The 20,281-nt window shown below is 34.8% G+C and overlaps 2 protein-coding genes across 2 annotated transcripts in view; one reads left to right on the plus strand and one right to left on the minus strand.

The window, feature by feature from the left end:
* Nucleotides 1-1,003: 1,003 nt before the first annotated feature.
* rbbp8 (retinoblastoma binding protein 8) lies at nucleotides 1,004-10,336 on the minus strand. Its single transcript, XM_058764941.1, has 18 exons — nucleotides 9,968-10,336; nucleotides 8,030-8,072; nucleotides 7,728-7,823; nucleotides 7,516-7,628; nucleotides 7,330-7,402; nucleotides 7,054-7,208; nucleotides 6,036-6,131; nucleotides 5,731-5,801; nucleotides 5,478-5,563; nucleotides 5,097-5,373; nucleotides 4,938-5,019; nucleotides 4,762-4,832; nucleotides 3,743-3,842; nucleotides 3,483-3,650; nucleotides 3,288-3,348; nucleotides 2,470-2,557; nucleotides 2,222-2,363; nucleotides 1,004-1,600 (listed from the first exon to the last, which is right to left on the minus strand). The coding sequence occupies exons 1-18, from the start codon at nucleotides 10,074-10,076 to the stop codon at nucleotides 1,497-1,499; spliced, it is 1,935 nt and encodes a 644-aa protein (XP_058620924.1). The 5' UTR covers nucleotides 10,077-10,336; the 3' UTR covers nucleotides 1,004-1,496.
* A 971-nt stretch (nucleotides 10,337-11,307) lies between these two features.
* esco1 (establishment of sister chromatid cohesion N-acetyltransferase 1) overlaps nucleotides 11,308-20,281 on the plus strand; it is an 11,846-nt gene continuing 2,872 nt past the window's right edge. The window contains exons 1-10 of the mRNA XM_058765006.1: nucleotides 11,308-11,415; nucleotides 12,141-13,887; nucleotides 14,915-14,999; nucleotides 15,111-15,119; nucleotides 15,238-15,295; nucleotides 15,782-15,872; nucleotides 17,711-17,842; nucleotides 18,432-18,521; nucleotides 18,644-18,787; nucleotides 19,119-19,303. Coding sequence (XP_058620989.1) covers nucleotides 12,142-13,887; nucleotides 14,915-14,999; nucleotides 15,111-15,119; nucleotides 15,238-15,295; nucleotides 15,782-15,872; nucleotides 17,711-17,842; nucleotides 18,432-18,521; nucleotides 18,644-18,787; nucleotides 19,119-19,303 — 2,540 coding nt within the window. The 5' untranslated portion in view covers nucleotides 11,308-11,415; nucleotide 12,141. The remainder of the gene's footprint in view (nucleotides 11,416-12,140; nucleotides 13,888-14,914; nucleotides 15,000-15,110; nucleotides 15,120-15,237; nucleotides 15,296-15,781; nucleotides 15,873-17,710; nucleotides 17,843-18,431; nucleotides 18,522-18,643; nucleotides 18,788-19,118; nucleotides 19,304-20,281) is intronic.

The following is a 20,281-nucleotide window of genomic DNA, read 5'->3' on the forward strand; positions in this document are numbered from 1 at the left end:
ATCTATTTATCAACGCGTTTTCGAGTGAAAGTACAGTCAAAAATGGCCGTGATTTTAACAGTAAAAACCTGTGAAAATACTACAGTAAAAACCTGTTAAATGGTTAACGGTAAGTTCCCCTCATATATATACGGTGAAAAACTGTAATAGACATTTCAGACAATTTTACGGTGAAATACCGTTCTTGGAAGTGAAAAAGAATGTAAAATTTACAGGGAAAAACCATAAATTGATGTTCCCAGAATTCCCTGCGTTGCATTTCAAATTTTGTTTGAATTTGATGTTTTTTCTTTGAAATAACTATGTTTCTTAGTTTTTTCTTATCAGTTATGTATATTAGGGTTGTATGTTACATCTAATGTTGTAAATCAATGTTTATTGCATATTTCAGTTTGATGAGTCTCACCCATGATGGTGTTTAGTGTTTGTGTGAATGACGCTGTGCACCTTCTATATGTGTTATTATTTAAAAGCTGCTTGTGATGGGCTTTGGTTCATCATGTGACTTTCTCATCACCACCTGCATTTGGTGGTTATCAGTGTATTTCAAAGGTACAAAACAGATTTCAGTACTTCAATAGGTTGGTATATTAACATTATATCAGTTAATGATATTACGGTATTTACCTGTAAATTTAAGTTAAAACAGTAAAACATAAAATGTTGCTACCGTATTTTTTTACGGTTGAATTCCAGCAACCACAGCTGCCGTTTTTTTCACCGTAAATTTTACACATTTTTTTTACAGTGTAGCCTATTATTTGTGGACAAATTTGGCAATGTTTAATCAAAAACTGCATAAGCTCTGATCAGTAAAATGAATCAACTTCAAAAAGAAACACAAAATAATCGAAAGAAAAGTTTATTTAAAGATTGAATCCAAGATTTGGTGATAATATTACATAATTTTCCATTTTTTACAGCGCCAGTCATTTTTGACTAGGAACACCAAACTATATAGAGTACTTTCAAGAGATCAAGAGTTGAAATTAAACAAAATTTTTTATTAAAATTACAAAACCATATATTAATATTACCATGAACTATAAAGGCCTAAAATATGCACTATCCAGAATATGTTATAGGGTGAATAATAATTTTTTAAAAAACCCTTACAATTATATAAAAGTAGAAAGGTAGATTTTTATTGTCAACAAAATATTTTCTCCACCCTGTTTGCTAAATAATTTTGCTAATGAAACTTAGCACAATCATATGCTTGGATGTACTGAAAATAAATGCACTTTAAAAAAAACAATTTTATTATAGGATGAAAGTATTTTTTACAAATTACAGTCAAAATCAAGTGTACAAAACGTCAAACAATTTATGCAGTTCTTTTCTTATAGACAAAAAAATCTGAGGACGCTGAATTACTCACAAATGACACAAGTACATATAAAAGTAAATAAAATAAGCAGCTATAATTCAGGACATGAGCAGACAGAATCACATGTGTGGTTTTTAAATCATATCTGAACTTATAATGGATGCACTCAGTGCTGATGTTTTTGTGACTTGGCTTTCGGTGAGAACATGGCGAGGTACGGCCGTCTCCTGCGTATCCGCACGTCTGGCTGGTCGTCCTCTTTGATGTAGCCTGTTGAGAGCAACGAATGTAGTCTAAATGCTTCAGTGACCAAGATAAATTGATGAAATAAACATGTCATTCTTCCTTTCACAGGAAGTCTATAGATTAAAAGTCTCATAGTCACTGTGTGTGCTGGGAAACAATGCATTTGTACAAATGTAATGTAGCATTATTAGGTGTTATATGTGACCCTGGAGCACAAAACCAGTGTTAAGTCGCTGGGGTATATTTGTAGCAATAGCTAAAACTACATTGTATGGGTCAAAATTATAAATTTTTCTTTTATGCCAAAAATCATTAGGATATTAAGTAAAGATCATGTTCCATGAAGACATTTTGTAAATTTCTTACCGTAAATTTATCAAAACTTAATTTTTGATTAGTAATATGCATTGCTAAGAACTTCATTTGGACAACTTTAAAGCAATTTTCTCAATATTTCGATTTTTTTGCACCCTCAGATTCCAGATTTTCAAATAGTTGTATCTCGGCCAAATATTCTAATTTAAAAAAAATTGACACTTAAGACTGGTTTTGTCATCCAGGGTCACATATAGTTCTTAATAGTGCAAGATTTCAAAGTTTCACCAATTAATTCCTGCAATTTGTCAAAAAGACATAATGCAGTACCTCTTTCCACACAGGTCTGTGTTGACGGGAAACCCACTTCCCAGAAGTTCTCTGGAGTGGAAGGTGGGATGTATTGGTAGCGATGACGTGAACAGGAAGACAGTTTTTTCTGTCTTTCTTCCTCTGGAAGGTCTGCATAGTACTGAAACAACAGAATGCTCTTAAGTACAACATTGTAAATTATCAAATGGTATCATTATCTAGAAGGAGGAGATATATTTGGTCATATAGTGTATAAACTGACTCACATTTTCACACTCTTTACAATAGTGGCCTTTCAGTTTTCTCCTTTCGTCTTTCTTACGCACAACTGCCACACAAGCAAAAGACTTATTCCTGGAACAGAAAGCAAAACATGTACAAATATCTTTAAAAATATGCTTCATTAATCATTTTAAATAAATAATGAATAATTTTATTATTTGTAGTATTTTTATTCATTTGTTTTGTTGGCTTTAAGACACTGTATTTTTTTTAGCACCATATGCATTTAAAGCTTTGCAATCTGAAGTTCTTTGCATGGAAAAAAAACCCCATTAAAAAATACTTTCAAACCAAAGTAAAACTTTAGTAAAACTAAACCCAAACGTGTTATTTGAAATAAAATAAACATGAAATGAAATAAAGAAATATTTCAAATAGTTGCCAAAGCAACATTTCTCATTTTAATATAGTTTAACTTGAAGTACTAAAAATAAAACCTGAAATAATTAATTAATTAAAAATAATTAAAAACGACACCTTTTTAAAATAAGTTTAATAAAGCAAAAATAAATAAATAAACATATTTACAAAATAATAAATAATAAATAATAAAAATACCAAAAACACACATCAAAATTGGTAAAACTTGTAAAAATAGGTAAAAATGCAAAATACAAAAATCATTCAAACATTCAAAAAATATATATATATATATATTAAAAAAAAAACTATAATAGTATCTCATAATATAACATTATTTCAAACTCAAATTGATCTGTTTAGTGATTTTCACAATATAAATCTTTCCAAAGTAGCTCAACAAGAACATTTATTACCAATAAAAGCATCATATATTTCTCACCTGCTGGATCTATTATTGTCGGACGTCACTTGTTCCGGATCTGCAGGCCGGCGGAATTCATCTGAACAATCACAACATGTTTGGTAAAAAGGTTTAAAAGATGAAGGACAAATTACAGCAAAACTACTGGAAGACTTTCTTTGTCATTTGAAGAGCCAAAAAATGGAAATGATGAAACAGAAAACAAAACATTACCTGCTACCACTTGTTTTTCCTCATCATCGTCATCTCCCTCTCTCTCCTCCTCGTATGTCCTGTCTTGTTTAGGATCAAAACTCTCTTCCTGTGGACACGACTCATATTCTCCATATCCTGTCTTATCGAAGATGTCAGCAAGGCTGTCGTTTGCCTTCTGCCCAATTCCTGGAGATCAATCACATGTAGATGTTGTCTACAGGTGGTTAAGACATTAATCTGAACAAACAAATCAAATCAGTTGTTCATTCATGTAATACCAGTGGTTTGGGATTGTCCCGTCCTCTTCTGGCCTCTCAGCAGGAGACTGTGACTCACAAACGTGCAGTCAGTGTCCATCGTTTCTATGTCTGCTCTGGCCTAATGCAATTTGGGGGAAAATGTCATATTTTTACTTTTTGTTTTAGTGACATACAGCTAAAGTAACCAAATGACCAGTCTGGGGTAAGCAAGATTTTTTTTTTTTGAAATACAGTAAAAACAGTAATATTCTGAAACATTATTACAATTAACAAAAATAACTATTTCTATTTGAATATACTGTAAAATGTAATTTATTTTTGTGATCACAGCTGAATTTTCAGCATCATTACTCCAGACTTCAGTGTCACATGATCCTTCAGAATTCATATACGCTAGTTGTGTGGCTTCATATGTGACCCTGGACGACAAAACCAGTCTTAAGTGTAAATTTTTCGAAATTGAGATTTATACATGATCTGAAAGCTGAATAAATAAGCTTTCCATTGATGTATGGTTTGTTAGGATTGGACAATATTTGGCTGAGATACAACTATTTGAAAATCTAAATGCATTGAGGGTGCAAAAAAATCTAAATATTGAGAAAATTGCCTTTAAAGTTGTCCAAATGAAGTTCTTAGCAATGCATATTACTAATCAAAAATTAAGTTTTGATACATTTACAGTAAGAAATTTACAAAATATCTTCATGGAACATGATCTTTACTTAATATCCTAATGATTTTTGGCATAAAAGAAAAATGGATAATTTTGACCCATACAATGTATTTTTGGCTATTGCTACAAATATACCCCAGCGACTTAAGACTGGTTTTGTGGTCCAGGGTCACAAATTTTTGTAGAAACCGTGATACGTTTTTTTCAGACTTCTTTGATGGATAAAAAAAGTTCAAAAGAACAGCATTAATTTTAAATTCTTTTGTAACATTAAAAATGTCTTTGCTGTTGCTTTTGATGAATTTAATACTTCCTTGCTGAATTAAAAAAAAAAACTTTTTAAATGGTAGCATAAATGTACCTCTGGGTGAGGAGAGCTCTCCGTATCATACTGATCCAGATCAGCTCCTGGATCAACACTCCAGCTCTGATCTGTGACAAATAAAGACCAAATAATCAAAAAACATCAGCAAAACCATTCAACCTGAACTACTCGAGAACTATTAATGGAAACTGTTCATAAAAGATCTGTATTACCGTATGGAAAAGGCATGTTTTGGTTTTGAAGAGAACTTTTGCGAGGCGTATGCTGGTCCAAACATTTCCTCTTCTTTGAATCCTACAAATATAACAGTTCAAACCAACTCAAGTGCGTTTTAATTTTATGTAAAACTGTTTTAAAAAACTGCGTCTAACCGTTGTTTCGTGATTCTTGTTCTGTATACAATTGTTAGTTGGAGTGGAAGCAAACATCATCCCCTTGATTTTGGTTTCATCAGGATCAACCAGGCTGCAATCAGAAATCTCTCTTTTCCTGCCATCCGTATGTTTTCTCTTCTCTTTAACTGGCACACGTGTGCTGGTGTTTGAAGGTGTGTGGGGAAAGTCGTCTGCAGGTGGTTGCTGCTCTCGAGAACCCAACGGATGGCAACGTAAAACAGACGGCGAATCATCATTTTGGACTGCAGTGACTCTGGAAAAAATAGCTACTATTATGAAGTATTTGCTCCAGATACCTTTCGGTCATTATTAAGAGCTCAGCAGGAAGTATGTTTGGATTTAAGAGTGTCTCTTTACATGTTTGTGCAGTCGTGTGACTCAGGTTGTTGGTTTCGTTCAGTGTGTGGTGAAGTGTGAAGATCATCTTCATCTTTATCATCAAACTGGAGGGAAAACACATTTGACGTGAACAAACACTGGCGGGTTTTCCATGTATAACTAAGCATGGTCATCTTCAAAATGCACAGCTGAAATGAAATCTAAAATGGCATTTCGGGATATAACACATGACTGAGATCGTTTCAAACTATTGATGAAGAAAAGGCAGAACCTGTTCCGGACAGACGTCCATCCAGCAGGTCTCAGGTACCACAGTCCTGAAATGTTTCTTTGTTTGAGGCTCTAAAATAAAAAACACATTCATGTTATCCTTACAGAGAACATCATCTAAAACATACGGCTTCAAAAGAAAATGTAAATTTTAATTAATTTAAGTCTAAATTCTTTAACAGATGCATATTTATGTTTGTTTTAAGAAAAATATCTCTGAACTCACATTGACTGTTATCTTATTGGTTAGATATAATATGTATGTATTAATAATATAATTTCTAGATGAAAATCAGCTCATAATACCTGCAGTACAAGTGACATCCATTTCACATGTCTCAGCTACCAACACACCTCTGCCATTACCGCTGAAGGGCACAGACGGCTTTTCTCGCCTGGGTTCTGAAAATTATTAAAAAATAAAATAAAACAAAATTATGTAATTTTTGTATTAAATTAAAAGAGAGAAGGAGAGTTTGAGTGGCTAAAGACTCTCCAAGGACCACAGCTGGAGAATTGCAGAAAATAGTTGAGTCTCGGGGTCAGAAAACCTTAAAAAAAATTGTCAAACAGCACCTACATCACCACATGTTGTTTGGGAGGGTTTCAAGAAAAATTCTCCTCGCTCATCCAAAAACAAACTCCAGCATATTCAGTTATCAGACACGACTGGAACTTCAAATGGGACTGGCTTCTATGGTCAGATGAAACTAAAAAATGAGCTTTTTAGCAGCAAACACTCAAGATGGGTTTGGTGAACACAGGGATAAAAAGTACCCCATGTGAACAATGAAAGATACTGAAGACTACATTTCTGCTGGAGGTCCTGGACATCTTGTTTAGACACATGGCATCAAATACCAACAGACAAAAAAATCAATAAGTGACTGACTCTGTTAGAAATCTTATAATGGGCCATGTTTGGATCTTCCAACCGTACAATAATCCAAACACAAACCTAAAAAATCAACACAAAAATGGGTCACTGAGCACAAAACCAAGCTTCTGCTGGCCATTCCAGTCCTCTGACCTGAACCCTGTAGAAAATGAGTGGGTGAACTGAAGTGAAGAAGCACCAACATGGAGCTGGGAATCTAAAGTGTCTGGAGTGATTCTGGATGAAGGAATGGTCTCTGATCTCTTGTCAGGTGTTCTCTTACCTCATCAAATAGCTAATTTAGTGAATAACAATTTGTATATATACGTAATAATTAAAACTCTCAATACTTTCAAATTTTGTTCCCTTTAAAAAGGAATTTTGGGAATTATGAATGAACGCCAGAGGCCTTTTTCTCTCATTTTAAATTTCTCATGAGTGTCTTACCAGGGTATGAGAGTGATAGTGGTGTCTCAGCGTAGCGGACGTGGTTCTGCTCTTTCCGTCGTTTCATCTTGCTGGCAACAGGTAAGGACAGCGGACGGTGAGGAGAGTCTGGGATCATCCCCTCCTCGGCCTCAGAAGACACATTCTGTGGAGAACTAGACACACATACAGAGACATCCGCTTAAAATAGACACTCATGTGATGCACTTTATCATTACAGATCTCCACAGACATGTGGAGGCATTTTGTCATGTTTCATTTGACTTTGAGACTCACCCTAACTTTCTAAGTCGCTCCAGTTCAAGACTCAGTTTCCTGTTTTCATCTTTCAGAGTCTTCCTCTCTGCCTCTAAACTCACCAACACGCATTACAGCAGATGGGTTGATAGTAATAGAGGTAGATATTCCCTCACAGATGAGACACAATACAATACATAATAATAATAAAACAAAAATGCTCACCAAGTTCAGAGATGACAGACAGATTTTTCTGATTAGTATCTTCAAACTCAGTGTTGGTCTTTTTAATCTGCTTCTCCGTCACAGCGCAACGGTCACATGGTCCAGAACGCACCCTAAACACAGAGACAAACAAAACAGCAACTTAGGATAAGATTAGAAAAAAAAAAAAACAATGCGTTGCTAAAAAGGTAAAAATGTCCTTTCCAGAGCACCTGTCCTCTAACTGTCTGATCTTCTCCTGCAGGACCTTCTGTTGTTCTCGTAACTGCTGGTTCTTGCTGTGAAATTCACCCAGTCTCTGAGCATCTCTGAGAGGAAAGAAGAATTTTTACAGTTAGAGATCATAACTGACATTACAGAATACTTTAATCAAAAGAAAGACCCTTCAATTTTTTTAATGATCATCAGTAATCACAAACCAATTGTCAGTCTATTTAAAAGTCAAACTGATTTATAAAAAATCTTCATGGAACTTCTTAATTATATATTCTAGTACAGTAAGCCTTAAACTTACAGACAGCGCTCTTTCTTCAGTTTGGTTATTTTTGCCTGTAATTCTGAAAATGAGAAAAGCTGATGTCAGTGCAAAAGCAAAAACATATCATATTGTTTTCAACTGATTAGACATTGGATGTAACTTTAGCTTTTTTGAAAGAATATGTTTTATATACAGGTGCATCTCAATAAATTAGAATGTCGTGGAAAAGTTTTATTTATTCATTTTTCATTTATTTCAGTAATTCAACTCAAATTGTGAAACTCGTGTATTAAATAAATTCAATGCACACAGACTGAAGTAGTTTAAGTCTTTGGTTCTTTTAATTGTGATGATTTTGGCTCACATTTAACAAAAACCCACCAATTCACTATCTCAACAAATTAGAATATGGATATATGCCAATCAGCTAATCAACTCAAAACACCTGCAAAGGTTTCCTGAACCTTCAAAATGGTCTCTCAGTTTGGTTCACTAGGCTACACAATCATGGGGAAGACTGCTGATCTAACAGTTGTCCAGAAGACAATCATTCACACCCTTCACAAGGAGGGTAAGCCACAAATATTCATTGCCAAAGAAGCTGGCTGTTCACAGAGTGCTGTATCCAAGCATGTTAACAGAAAGTTGAGTGGAAGGAAAAAGTGTGGAAGAAAAAGATGCACAACCAACCGAGAGAACTGCAGCCTTATGAGGATTCTCAAGCAAAATCGATTCAAGAATTTGGGTGAACTTCACAAGGAATGGACTGAGGCTGGGGTCAAGGCATCAAGAGCCACCACACACAGACGTGTCAAGGAATTTGGCTACAGTTGTCGTATTCCTCTTGTTAAGCCACTCCTGAACCACAGACAACGTCAGAGGCGTCTTACCTGGGATAAGGAGAAGAAGAACTGGACTGTTGCCCAGTGGTCCAAAGTCCTCTTTTCAGATGAGAGCAAGTTTTGTATTTCATTTGGAAACCAAGGTCCTAGAGTCTGCACCCGTTTACCAAGAAATTTTGGAGCACTTCATGCTTCCTTCTGCTGACCAGCTTTTTGAAGATGCTGATTTCATTTTCCAGCAGGATTTGGCACCTGCTCACACTGCCAAAAGCACCAAAAGTTGGTTAAATGACCATGGTGTTGGTGTGCTTGACTGGCCACTGTAGAGAATCTATGGGGTATTGTTAAGAGGAAAATGAAAAACAAGAGACCAAAAAATGCAGATGAGCTGAAGACCACTGTCAAAGAAACCTGGGCTTCCACACCACCTCAGCAGTGCCACAAACTGATCAAATTGAGGCAGTAATTAAAGCAAAAGGAGCCCCTACCAAGTATTGAGTACATATACAGTAAATGAACATACTTTCCAGAAGGCCAAGAATTCACTAAAAATGTTTTTTTTTAAGTGAAGTTCTTATGAAGTATTCTAATTTGTTGAGATAGTGAATTGGTGGGTTTTTGTTAAATGTGAGCCAAAATCATCACAATTAAAAGAACCAAAGACTTAAACTACTTCAGTCTGTGTGCATTGAATTTATTTAATGCACGAGTTTCACAATTTGAGTTGAATTACTGAAATAAATGAACTTTTCCACTACATTCTAATTTATTGAGATGCACCTGTATGTGTATATATACATACATATACAGTATATACATATACATACATTCATACATATATATATATATATATATATACATACATACATATACATACATATGTGTGTGTATATATATATATATATATATATATATATGTGTGTGTGTGTATATGTGTATATATATATATATATATATATATATATATATATATATAAAAGCTAAATGCATTTTTAAAAATATCTTAAGATATCCAAATATCTAATTTTTAAATATCTACTGCATTAGTAAGGTAAAGCAACTGTCAGATAGCAAATATCATTTTAACAGATCTACAGTTTTTACTTGTAAGAGAAGGAGAAAGCTCTTGTACCTTGCAGAGCAGTGTCGTGGATCTCTCTCACGGCATTCAGGAGATCCTGGAGTTTCTCTCTGGAGTCCGCAGATGTGCTGGAAGCAGGGCTCAGATCTGGAGTACTCATCCTCACTCGGTCTATCAGACTCCTTCAGTAAGTAATTCGACATAAAGGTGACATTCGCTATTTCACACAGTTGACCGACTAATGTATTCCTTTCGGCTGTTTATATAACGACATCATGTGCTACATGTATCCGAACCTAAGAATAAAACAAGGCAAGTATATTATAAATAGAAATGCGCGCATCAGAACTCCTGATATTTCTGTTCCATCATGTAAATATTCGGATACCGCGCCTCGCGGAGGATTCTGGGAGTTCAGCTGCGGCCAATCAGAAGAGCGTTACTGACATCTAGTGGCCAAAACAGCATTAAGAACGAAAAATAGATATGCTGTAATACATACGAATCGAAACTGTATATTATATTATATTATATTATATTATATTATATTATATATTATATTATATTATATATTATATTATATTATATTATATTATATTATATTATATTATATTATATTATATTTTTAATGTATATGCAACTGGATAGGGTAACACTAATAGGTAAAAGAATTGCACTATATATTTATATATATGTAAAATATCAAATATTAATTAAAATAATAATATTAAAATTATTAATTTATTATTATTTTATAAAAATAAAAATACGTTATATCATTACAAAAATAATGTATACATTATATCACACACACACATATAAACATATATAGCTGTGTGTGTATATATATATATATATATATATATATATATACACGTTAAAACATAATAATAATTCAACATTATATAGCATTTTATATATATATATATATATATATATATATATATATATATTATATATATATATTATATAAAATTATATATATATTTGAAAATATTTATAATTAAATTAATATTTGATTACACACACACACACACACACACACACACACGCATTAAAACATAAAAACATAATAATAATTTAACATTGTATAACTTTATGTGTATATATATTTGTGTGTGTAATCAAATATCAATTTAAATATTAATATTTTCAAAAAATACAATAATTTACACACATATATACATAGCAATTTATAGTTATATATAATATATTAGAACTATAACAATATATATATATATATATATATATATATATATATATATATATACATACACACACACGCGTTAAAACATAATAATAATTAAACTTTAAAAAGCAATAAGAATTTTCTACTTTATAGCGAAATTATATTTCTATCTGTCCTCTAGTCCAGTAGGTGTCGTTTAAACATACTGTAACACGAAAAATTCGCCGAAGAAGACTCAGCACCGGAAGTGAGGCTAAACTTTGCTCCACACAGCGGAAAACAGCTGTTGTTTAGAAACAGGAAAAGATAGGTAAGTTCTGCACTGTACTTTATTACTGCCGCTTATTTTTCCACCTGTTATAATAGCTATATGTAAGTCTTATTTACTTACTTGTAATATATAATCGACAGTAGCGAATGTCGTTGGCTTTATAAGGAGATAGCTAACGGAGTTAGCCAGCTCTGCTAACTTTCTTCTCGACGTCAGAGTGATGAGACACTTGAAAAATATAATTTTTTTAATGCTTTTTATATACTGTTCAAATCATCATAGAATGTTATTATACACTGGAAATGAGAATAAATGACTCATGTTTACTTCATACTTCTCATCTTTGCAGAAGCAGAGACTGATCTGAGCTGTTGACATGTCGATGTGCGTTAAAAAATGAAGATTATATGATTTATGTGGCGTTATTTTAATACACTATGAATATAGATAGTACTGTTATTGTTATTACAGATTGTAGGAGCGTTTATTGTAAGTTAAATGTCAGAGAATTGCCTCAGCTGTCACTTAAGAAATCCGTTATGATGGATGACAGCTGCACATCTTCTGTATTTAGTATTTCAGTTAATCTGGTTTTTGCTCACTTCTGAAAGATTTTTATATTTAATTGTAATATTCACTGGAACTTAAATAGATTTTACGCAAAGATTTGTTTTGAGGCAAACACAATCACATATTAATTTATTTAAAAACAGAAATTATTGGTTTTGTATTTGCATTTAACTTGCTTTGTCATTTCTCCCTAGGATGCCTGGGCAGAAAAGAAAGATGTCTTCTTCTGAACCTGAAGTTAAGAAAACAAAGATAGATCAAAGTCTCACAGAGTCAGATAAAACTCAGATGCCCAAGAAGTCTTTGAGAGGAAGACCTCCAAAAAACAAAGCGTTGGAAACTCAGTCGTCTAAGCAGAAACATCAAGCACAGCCGAGGGAAGAAAACGGAAAACCTGTTCGACGGTCGTCTCGCTTGAAAACGCCACAAAAGAAGGGCACGAGAGGAAGACGGCGGAAAGATGAGGGGAAGCCGAAAGCCTCTGGAGATAAAAAATCTCAAAATATGTCTGTCTTGAAGAAAGGAAACAAGAAATATGTTTCAAGAGTAAAGAAAGAAAAGCCATCCATCTCTGAAACAATTAAAACAGTCGCAACCTTGTTTCCTGTGCAAATAGAGCACAATTATGGACGATTGCTTGACCTTCAAAGTGAGGAGATAACGTTACCCAAACCTGACAAAATCCACGTGGCCAATATAAGCGATCTGCAGTCGCTTCATGAACCGCGAGTGAGCAAAGTCGAAGAGCATAAGGAGCTTCCGACTGACCCTATTGAGAAAATCACAGTGAGTGTGGATGCAAAAGTAGATGTGATGAGCAAATCTCCTCCACCTCTAGAGGCGCTTTTCAAAGTCATCCAAGAAACCAGCATCACGAAACACTCGTTCGCAGGTAAAGACATTTCCGACATGGATGAGTTAGAAGTCGTGAACACGTGTTCCCTGCAGGACAGTGTACAAAGTACCGACGTGGCGAAAGTGTTTCTCCCGGATTCAGAAGCATTTCTGGATGACGATATTGAGATTGAACATTGTGTGGTGGAGATTGAAACTTATGAGGATTTGGAGGAGGAGGAGGAGGAGGAGGAAACAGTGAAAAAACAAACAGGTGAAGCTGTGACATGTAAGGAGGTCACTTCTTCACCCTCTTTGCCCCAGGAAAGTGCGACGGACTCCTCGCAAGGGCTTCCTAAAAAGCAGGCCATGAACCCGCAGGCTCGGACGAAGGCACGTCTAGCGGCTTTAGCTGAAGAAAAGGCAGCTGCCGCTAAGAAACCCCAACCTCGACAGCTCAACCTCCTTGCTCTCTGTGAAGAAATTGCGGATGATATTGCATCCGATGCTCCGGGAACTTCAGATGAGAAAAATATTGAGCAACAACAGGAGGCGAGTGAATCCACGGAGGTTTGCGAAACTGAAAAAGAGGCGTCTGAAAACGCCGCTCCCCCTGAAACTACTAGTGTTGAGACTGATGATCCCAAACCCGAGGATGGTACGCCTAAGAAACGTTTTTTCCTCAGCCAGGTGTCTTTGCCGCTCAAGACCCAGGAGAAGAAGAAACTCTCCCGCTATCAGAGGCTGAGACAGGTGGAGCTTCAGCGGGATAAGTTGACTTGGACCCGTGTTAAGAAGCTGAAGTCGGATCAGGCGAGTCAGGTTGGTTCTCCCGAGGAGACGGACGCTCCATTGGTCTCGCCCAGCCCGGCCACCACCCCTGCACAGGTTCCTGTGCCGGAAAGCGTGCCCAAAGTGGGCTCCAATGAACCCAGGAGGGCACTTCCGGCTCAGGCGCCACCCATGCCTAATGGAATCACCAGCCCCAAACCCAAACCAGTGGTGGATTATAAACCCTACACTCCCAGACGCAAGTATTCACCAGATGACTTTGAGCTTGATGGTCTTGAAGAGGAGACGAGCAAACCAGCAGTACCCAAAAATGAGGTGAAACATTCATGCAGACACACATACACAAGCATTCAAGAGTTTGAGGTCAGTAAGGAGTTACACTTTTAAAATGTGCAATGCATTAAAACACATTGCCAAAAACAATTTTTATTTGTTATAGTGAATTATACTGTCTAAATTTTTATAAATATGAAATGTGTATTATAACGCACTGTGAATAAATTTTGATGCATTAAAAATACTTTTGAAATGCCATGCATTACACAAAATGTTCAAAGGTTTAGGGTCAGTAAGGTTTTTTGAAAGAAATTCATACTTTTATTTAACTAGGATGCATTAAATTGATCAGAAGTGACAGTAAAGACACTTATCATTTTACAAAAGATGTTAATTTAAAATAATGCTGTTCTTTAGGATCCTGAAAAAAAAAAATGTAAATCTGTTTATACAAAATTTTATACATATTAAGCAGCACAACTGTTTTCAACATTGATAATAACAAAAATGTTTCTTGAGCAGCAAATTAGCAAATTAGAATTTTTTTCTGAAGGATCATGTGACACTGAAGACTGGAGTAATGATGCTGAAAATTCTGTTTTGATCACAGGAATAAATTACATTTTCAAAAATATTCAATAAGAAAACAGTGATTTTACATTATAATATTTCACAATATTTACTGTATTTTGATCAAATAAATGCAGCCTTGGTGAGCATAAGAGACTTCTTTAATAAAACAAATCATACACAATTCCAAACTTTTGAATGGTAGAGTAATTTGTAAAGTAGGGATTACAGCAGCCTCATCCCTGAATATTAAACCTCAGCAAATAATATGCTCAGCATCATTTATGAATTGATACCTTAATGATACCTCAAATTCTACAGGTTGTTGAGGAAGGATGTATTATTTATTTTCGTTAGCTGTCAGACTTACAATTCATAGTCTAAAATATATTCTACACATTATTTGAATTAAATATATATTCTCTTTATGAAATGTCTTCATGCTTACACTCTAAACAACCACTACAGTTGATCACAAAATGTGTCATTCTCACAGGTCAAACCAGAGCAGTCCTCTTCATCAGCTAAAGTGCAGCCCAAACCAGCAGTGGAGAGAAAGCCATGCGTCCCCACTGCTACAGGTAAACAATATTTGATTTGTTTGTTTTTAAATCAAACACAAAAAGCCTGACTTCTCTCTGTCTTGCAATGCTAGTTTCATAATCGGCACTTGTGGATCTTATCATACCCAGATAATGAATGTGTTAAAGTGTTAAACACATGCTAAAGGAATTATCTTTGGCAGTATGTGTAATAACACATATCTATTTATTTGTTTATTTTAACTACCTTGTGGTGCATGTGTTCACAGATAATAAGCCGAAACCCTCTCCCAGCAAGAACCTGATCAAAAGATGCAAACAGAAAACAGCGACCGGTAATTCAAAGGACTTTCATTAAAGATTTGAAAAGTAAAAATTTGCTTTCAGGTCTGTGAAAAAGCACAATATCATGTTGAAGTGTAATTGTTTGTTAAAATGCTTTCTCAGTTTAACATGCAACTATAAGTAAGCTATTTAGTTTAATTCGCTTGGAAAAATAAATGATGTGGCTATGCTTTTCAGAGCATTGTTTGTTTGAGCAACACTGACACAACCAATGCCATGAGTTTGAGGTGCTATCACTTTGTTCAGGACAACTTTTTGAGAAAGTCATTATTCTTTCATTATTTTTATTTTTGCAATTCAATTTGTTGATGCTAGAGCAGAAATTATTACACACTTCAGCTTATAATGTGTTGTTGAAACGATATTCTCAAAAGAATTAATGTCATTAGAGTCTATTCTATTTTCTAGTCTATTCGTTATTCTATAGAAAAGCTGTTTAACATCTATGACTTAAAGACTTTCTGTTATCATTTCAGGGAAAATTCTAGTGTTGAATCTGGAGCAGAACAGAAGAAAGAGGACAAAACCAGCCCCAAACCTGCTAGTACAGCAGCACAGTCCGGCAATGTAAGTCAGTTATATCTAGGGATGCATCAGGCCCGATACTGAGCTCCTGTACTCAAACGCTGATACCACACAGCATGTGATAAGTGCCATATTCAGACAAAGAAACACCGACAACAGACAGCAGAATGGAGTTTTTAGAGATTAAGGATGTCTACGAAGTATATGTATGCAATGAATATAATGTTAAACATTCAATATTAACGCCTGGATTCACTTGTCGAGTGAATGTCCCTTTCTGACAGACATCACTGGAAAGTTTGTAGTTCGGGTCGGATATATCAAAAACAAGAAAGTAAAACAATGCACAAGTTACTTTAATAGTAGGGAGGGAGGGAGAGAGCGCACTTCTGTTGTGTGATCTTTATTGATGTTCGCTCACTTAGCATGCATCATTTGGATTAAAACTAAATCGTCAATATAAGACAATTTATAGGGGCATCCACTATAAACATCATTTATTTTCAACCTTAAGCATACACGACTTTCTGGCAAAAGTGAAACTAGCAGCCTGTGTGAAATGCGCTAGGCTGTACTGTACTTGTCCCTCTCATTCTGCACCAGTACAATATGCACAACGCATGTTTTGCTTGCTTCATGAGTGATTCTGCATTATATGAATGGCTTTGGAATATAAATCGCAGCACGTTTCAGATGACAAAAACACAACTTCTATATCTGAAAATATCACAGTTAGGAGATTTATAACAAGTGGTTCCCTGCATTGTTACAGCAGAACTCATGATTACAGTACTAAGCCGCTGGAATGGAGCAGCTCTAATGCTATTAAATTAAAGATGATGTACCATGAAGCAAAGAAAAAATGAACAGTGAAAGTAACAAAAACTTGTAAAATACGTTTTAATGGGCATAATTAAGTGTGAAAATAACCGAAGGATATACAGTCAAACCAAAAATTATTCAGAGCCCAGATATTGATATTTTTTACCAGTGGGTGCAGGACACTGTAGTTCATTTATGTAAGTGAGGATAACAAAATAAAGTAAGCTGTGACATATTATACCCAAAAATTCTTCACACAGTGGACTACCAATAAAATTTATTCAAATTTGGGACCAAAAATTATTCAGACCGAGTCTGGGAAAAAATTTAAGTTATGGTTTGCATGAACCTGGTTGACAGCATATCCAGGAGACTACAGGCTGTCATTAAGGCTAAGGGTGGCCCGACAAAGTATTGATAGTTGTGTAAATATTGTCATACTAACAGCTGTATGAATAATTTTTGGTTGATTGTAATCCATTACATAGCTTTCTATCAAAGTTATCTGACATTATCAAGCTGAATTTGTTCTGACACAGTTGAACTCTGAGTTCTTGTCATATTTTATTACCACTTTCTAAACTATAGTGAGTAAACTGTGATAATGTGAGAAATGTTGAAGGTGTCTGAATAAATTATGGTTTGACTATATCTATTTGATAAATGAAATTAACCTACTAACATTATACATACTCTTTTGGTTTCTGTACCCAATATTTTAAAAATGTACAAATGCAATGAAAATATCGGTATCGGTACTCTGTATCGGCAAGTACCAAAAATAAAAGTATCGTATCGGGTGAGTACTGGAAAAAGTGGTATCGGTGCATCCCTAGTTATATCCTAACAACCTTTGTGTATTTGTTTAGGTTAATTTATCCCCATCCCCACTTGGATTAATTAATCATAATTTCCTTGAATTTCATTCTGAAGCTTTTTTTAAATTCTAGACCTAAATGCAAATACTTGTCAGAAATTTAAGATTGTTTTGGAATAAACAGTTACACCTAAAAAAGAAGACATTAGTATTTGGTGAAGGCTGTTTTTGTGCTTTACAGGATGCTGGTCAGAAGTCGTTTGGTGCGGTGACGTGTAACGTGTGTGGGATGCTGTACTCTCCTACCAGCCCAGAGGACGAATCCCAACACCTCCTCTTCCACAACCAGTTCATCAGCGCTGTCAGATATGTGGTGAGTCAAGAGAGAAACCGTTGCGTCCTATCCACATACTTATTATTATGCTATTCGAAGTTATTTACCATACCATAAAGATGTTTCAGTCAGATCTGTCAGCAGTAAGCACAGCCTTGAGTGGTTTTGTTTCTTTAATGTATTCTTATAAGATCAGTGTTTAAAAAAAAAAAAAACTATTAATGTAGAATTAAAAAACAACTAATAACTAATTCATTGCACATTTTCCTGTAATTAATCATGATTAATTGCACCTAACATTGGAATTAGTAATAATAAATATATTTTTACCCGTGACTCTCGAAATTGATGTAGAAACAACATAAGGCGGTGTATTATAAGTCTTCATTCAGTGGCATTTTTTTATTCATTTCTGGGATAAAATGAGTAAATATAGCCATTCAACATTACAGTAAAGTTGAAAAATATTATAACTTGTCTTCACATAAACTTATGGTGTGTGGTATATAGTGTAAAATTTGAGAAACACAGTTATGGGTTGCTTAATTTTCATTTTAGGATAGGGGTTACAGTCTCAAAATAACTATATACCCATGTCTCAAAATCATTATTGTAATATCTGTTCCAGGGCTGGAAGAAGGAGAGAATCCTGGGAGAGTATCCTGACGGCAAGATTATTCTTGTTCTCCCTGATGATCCCAAGTACGCACTTAAAAAGGTACTTGTCTCTTCCTCATATCCTTCCATTCACTAGCACTCAAATTGTCTATTTCAAGATTTCTAATAGCTTTGCTGATACATATGATATCTGTTTATAATATTTGTCTGGTTTAATTTAAGGTTGAGGAGATCAGAGAAATGGTGGACAATGACTTGGGCTTCCAGCAAGTGGAGACCAAAGTCCCATCACAGACCAAAACCTTCCTCTTCATTTCAAATGATAAGAAAGTCGCAGGCTGTCTTATCGCCGAGCACATACAAGAGGTCAGCTGAGCATACAGGTGTTTAATAGCATGTTTATAGGTGTATATCTTGCATGTTATCTCGTTAAATTCATGCATAATTTTTTAGAAACCAATACGAGTGCAGTACTCTAAGCTCATTTCATATATTTTTATAATATTTTACATTATTTAAACCCACTTATCAGAATTCCACTGGTTTTCAATTAGCAGAGAAAATGTGAAAAACATGCATATTCCATATAGAGGCCTTTTAACAGGTAATTAAAGTCATTGTAAGGTGCTACGTCTTTATGTAGTGTTCGTCTTAGTCTGTTCTACATCTGATGGTTTTGTTTGGCTGCTGTGTGCAGGGATACAGGGTTATAGAGGAGTCCGTGCCAGAGGGATCAGAAGGAGAGAAGGTCATGTACGAGCGTCAGAGGGCCTGGTGCTGCTCTACCGTACCTGAGCCAGCGCTCTGTGGCATCAGTCGCATTTGGGTGTTCAGCATGATGAGACGGAGAGGCATCGCCTCACGCATGATCGAGTGCCTCAGGTAAAGGGTTGAATGTTTTTTTATGAGTAAGTCAAGTCACCTTTATTTATAGAGCTTTATACAATACTGATTGTGTCAAAGCAGCTTTACAGTGTCAACAGCAAAATAGTTTGTCAATAAAGAGTAATTATAACCACAGATGTAATGTGTTATAATTAGTGCTTTTAAACGATTAATCGCGATTAATCACATCCAAAATAAAAGTTTTTGTTTACATAATATATGTGACCCTGGACCACAAAACCAGTCTTAAGGGTAAAATGATAGATTTTTCTTTTATGCCAAAAATCATTAGTATATTAAGTAAAGATCATATTCCATGAAGATATTTTGTCAATTTACTACTGTAAATATATCAAAACGTCGTTTTTGATTAGTAATATGCATTGCTAAGAACTTTAAAGGCGATTTTCTCAATATTTCGATTTTTTTGCACCCTCAGATTCCAGATCTTGACCAAATATTGTCTGATCCTAACAAACCATACATCAATGGAAAGCTTATTTATTCAGCTTTCAGATGATGTATAAATCTAAATTTTGAAAAATTGATACTTAACACTAGAACCGCCACGGGGTAAATTTTTCAAATGTACATAACAGATTTTCAACAAAACATTCAAGTCTCCCAGTCATTGACTTTTACTAAAATTATGTAATTTACAATCCAATGTTGTTAAAAATTATTTAGATAAAACCAGATCAAAAAACGGAGCATTTATACCTATAAGCGCCGTGCGGGTCAAATTTACCCGCTATATAATGCATGTATTTTCACACTGTCATTTTCTTGCCGCTTGTGTTTTAACATTGTACATTTCTAGGCAACGCCTTTCACTCACTGATTTAGCGGTTATCAGTTTCATAAATAAAGTCATAATGACTAAAAGAAGGCGATTTATGGAAGGTAGGTATTAGAAACACTAAATGCCATGAGTGATGGAGAGTCTGATGGTAAGTTATGCGTCCTGGGTCGGCT

Source organism: Onychostoma macrolepis, chromosome 24 (genome assembly GCF_012432095.1).
Source record: "Onychostoma macrolepis isolate SWU-2019 chromosome 24, ASM1243209v1, whole genome shotgun sequence".
NCBI lineage: Eukaryota > Metazoa > Chordata > Actinopteri > Cypriniformes > Cyprinidae > Onychostoma > Onychostoma macrolepis.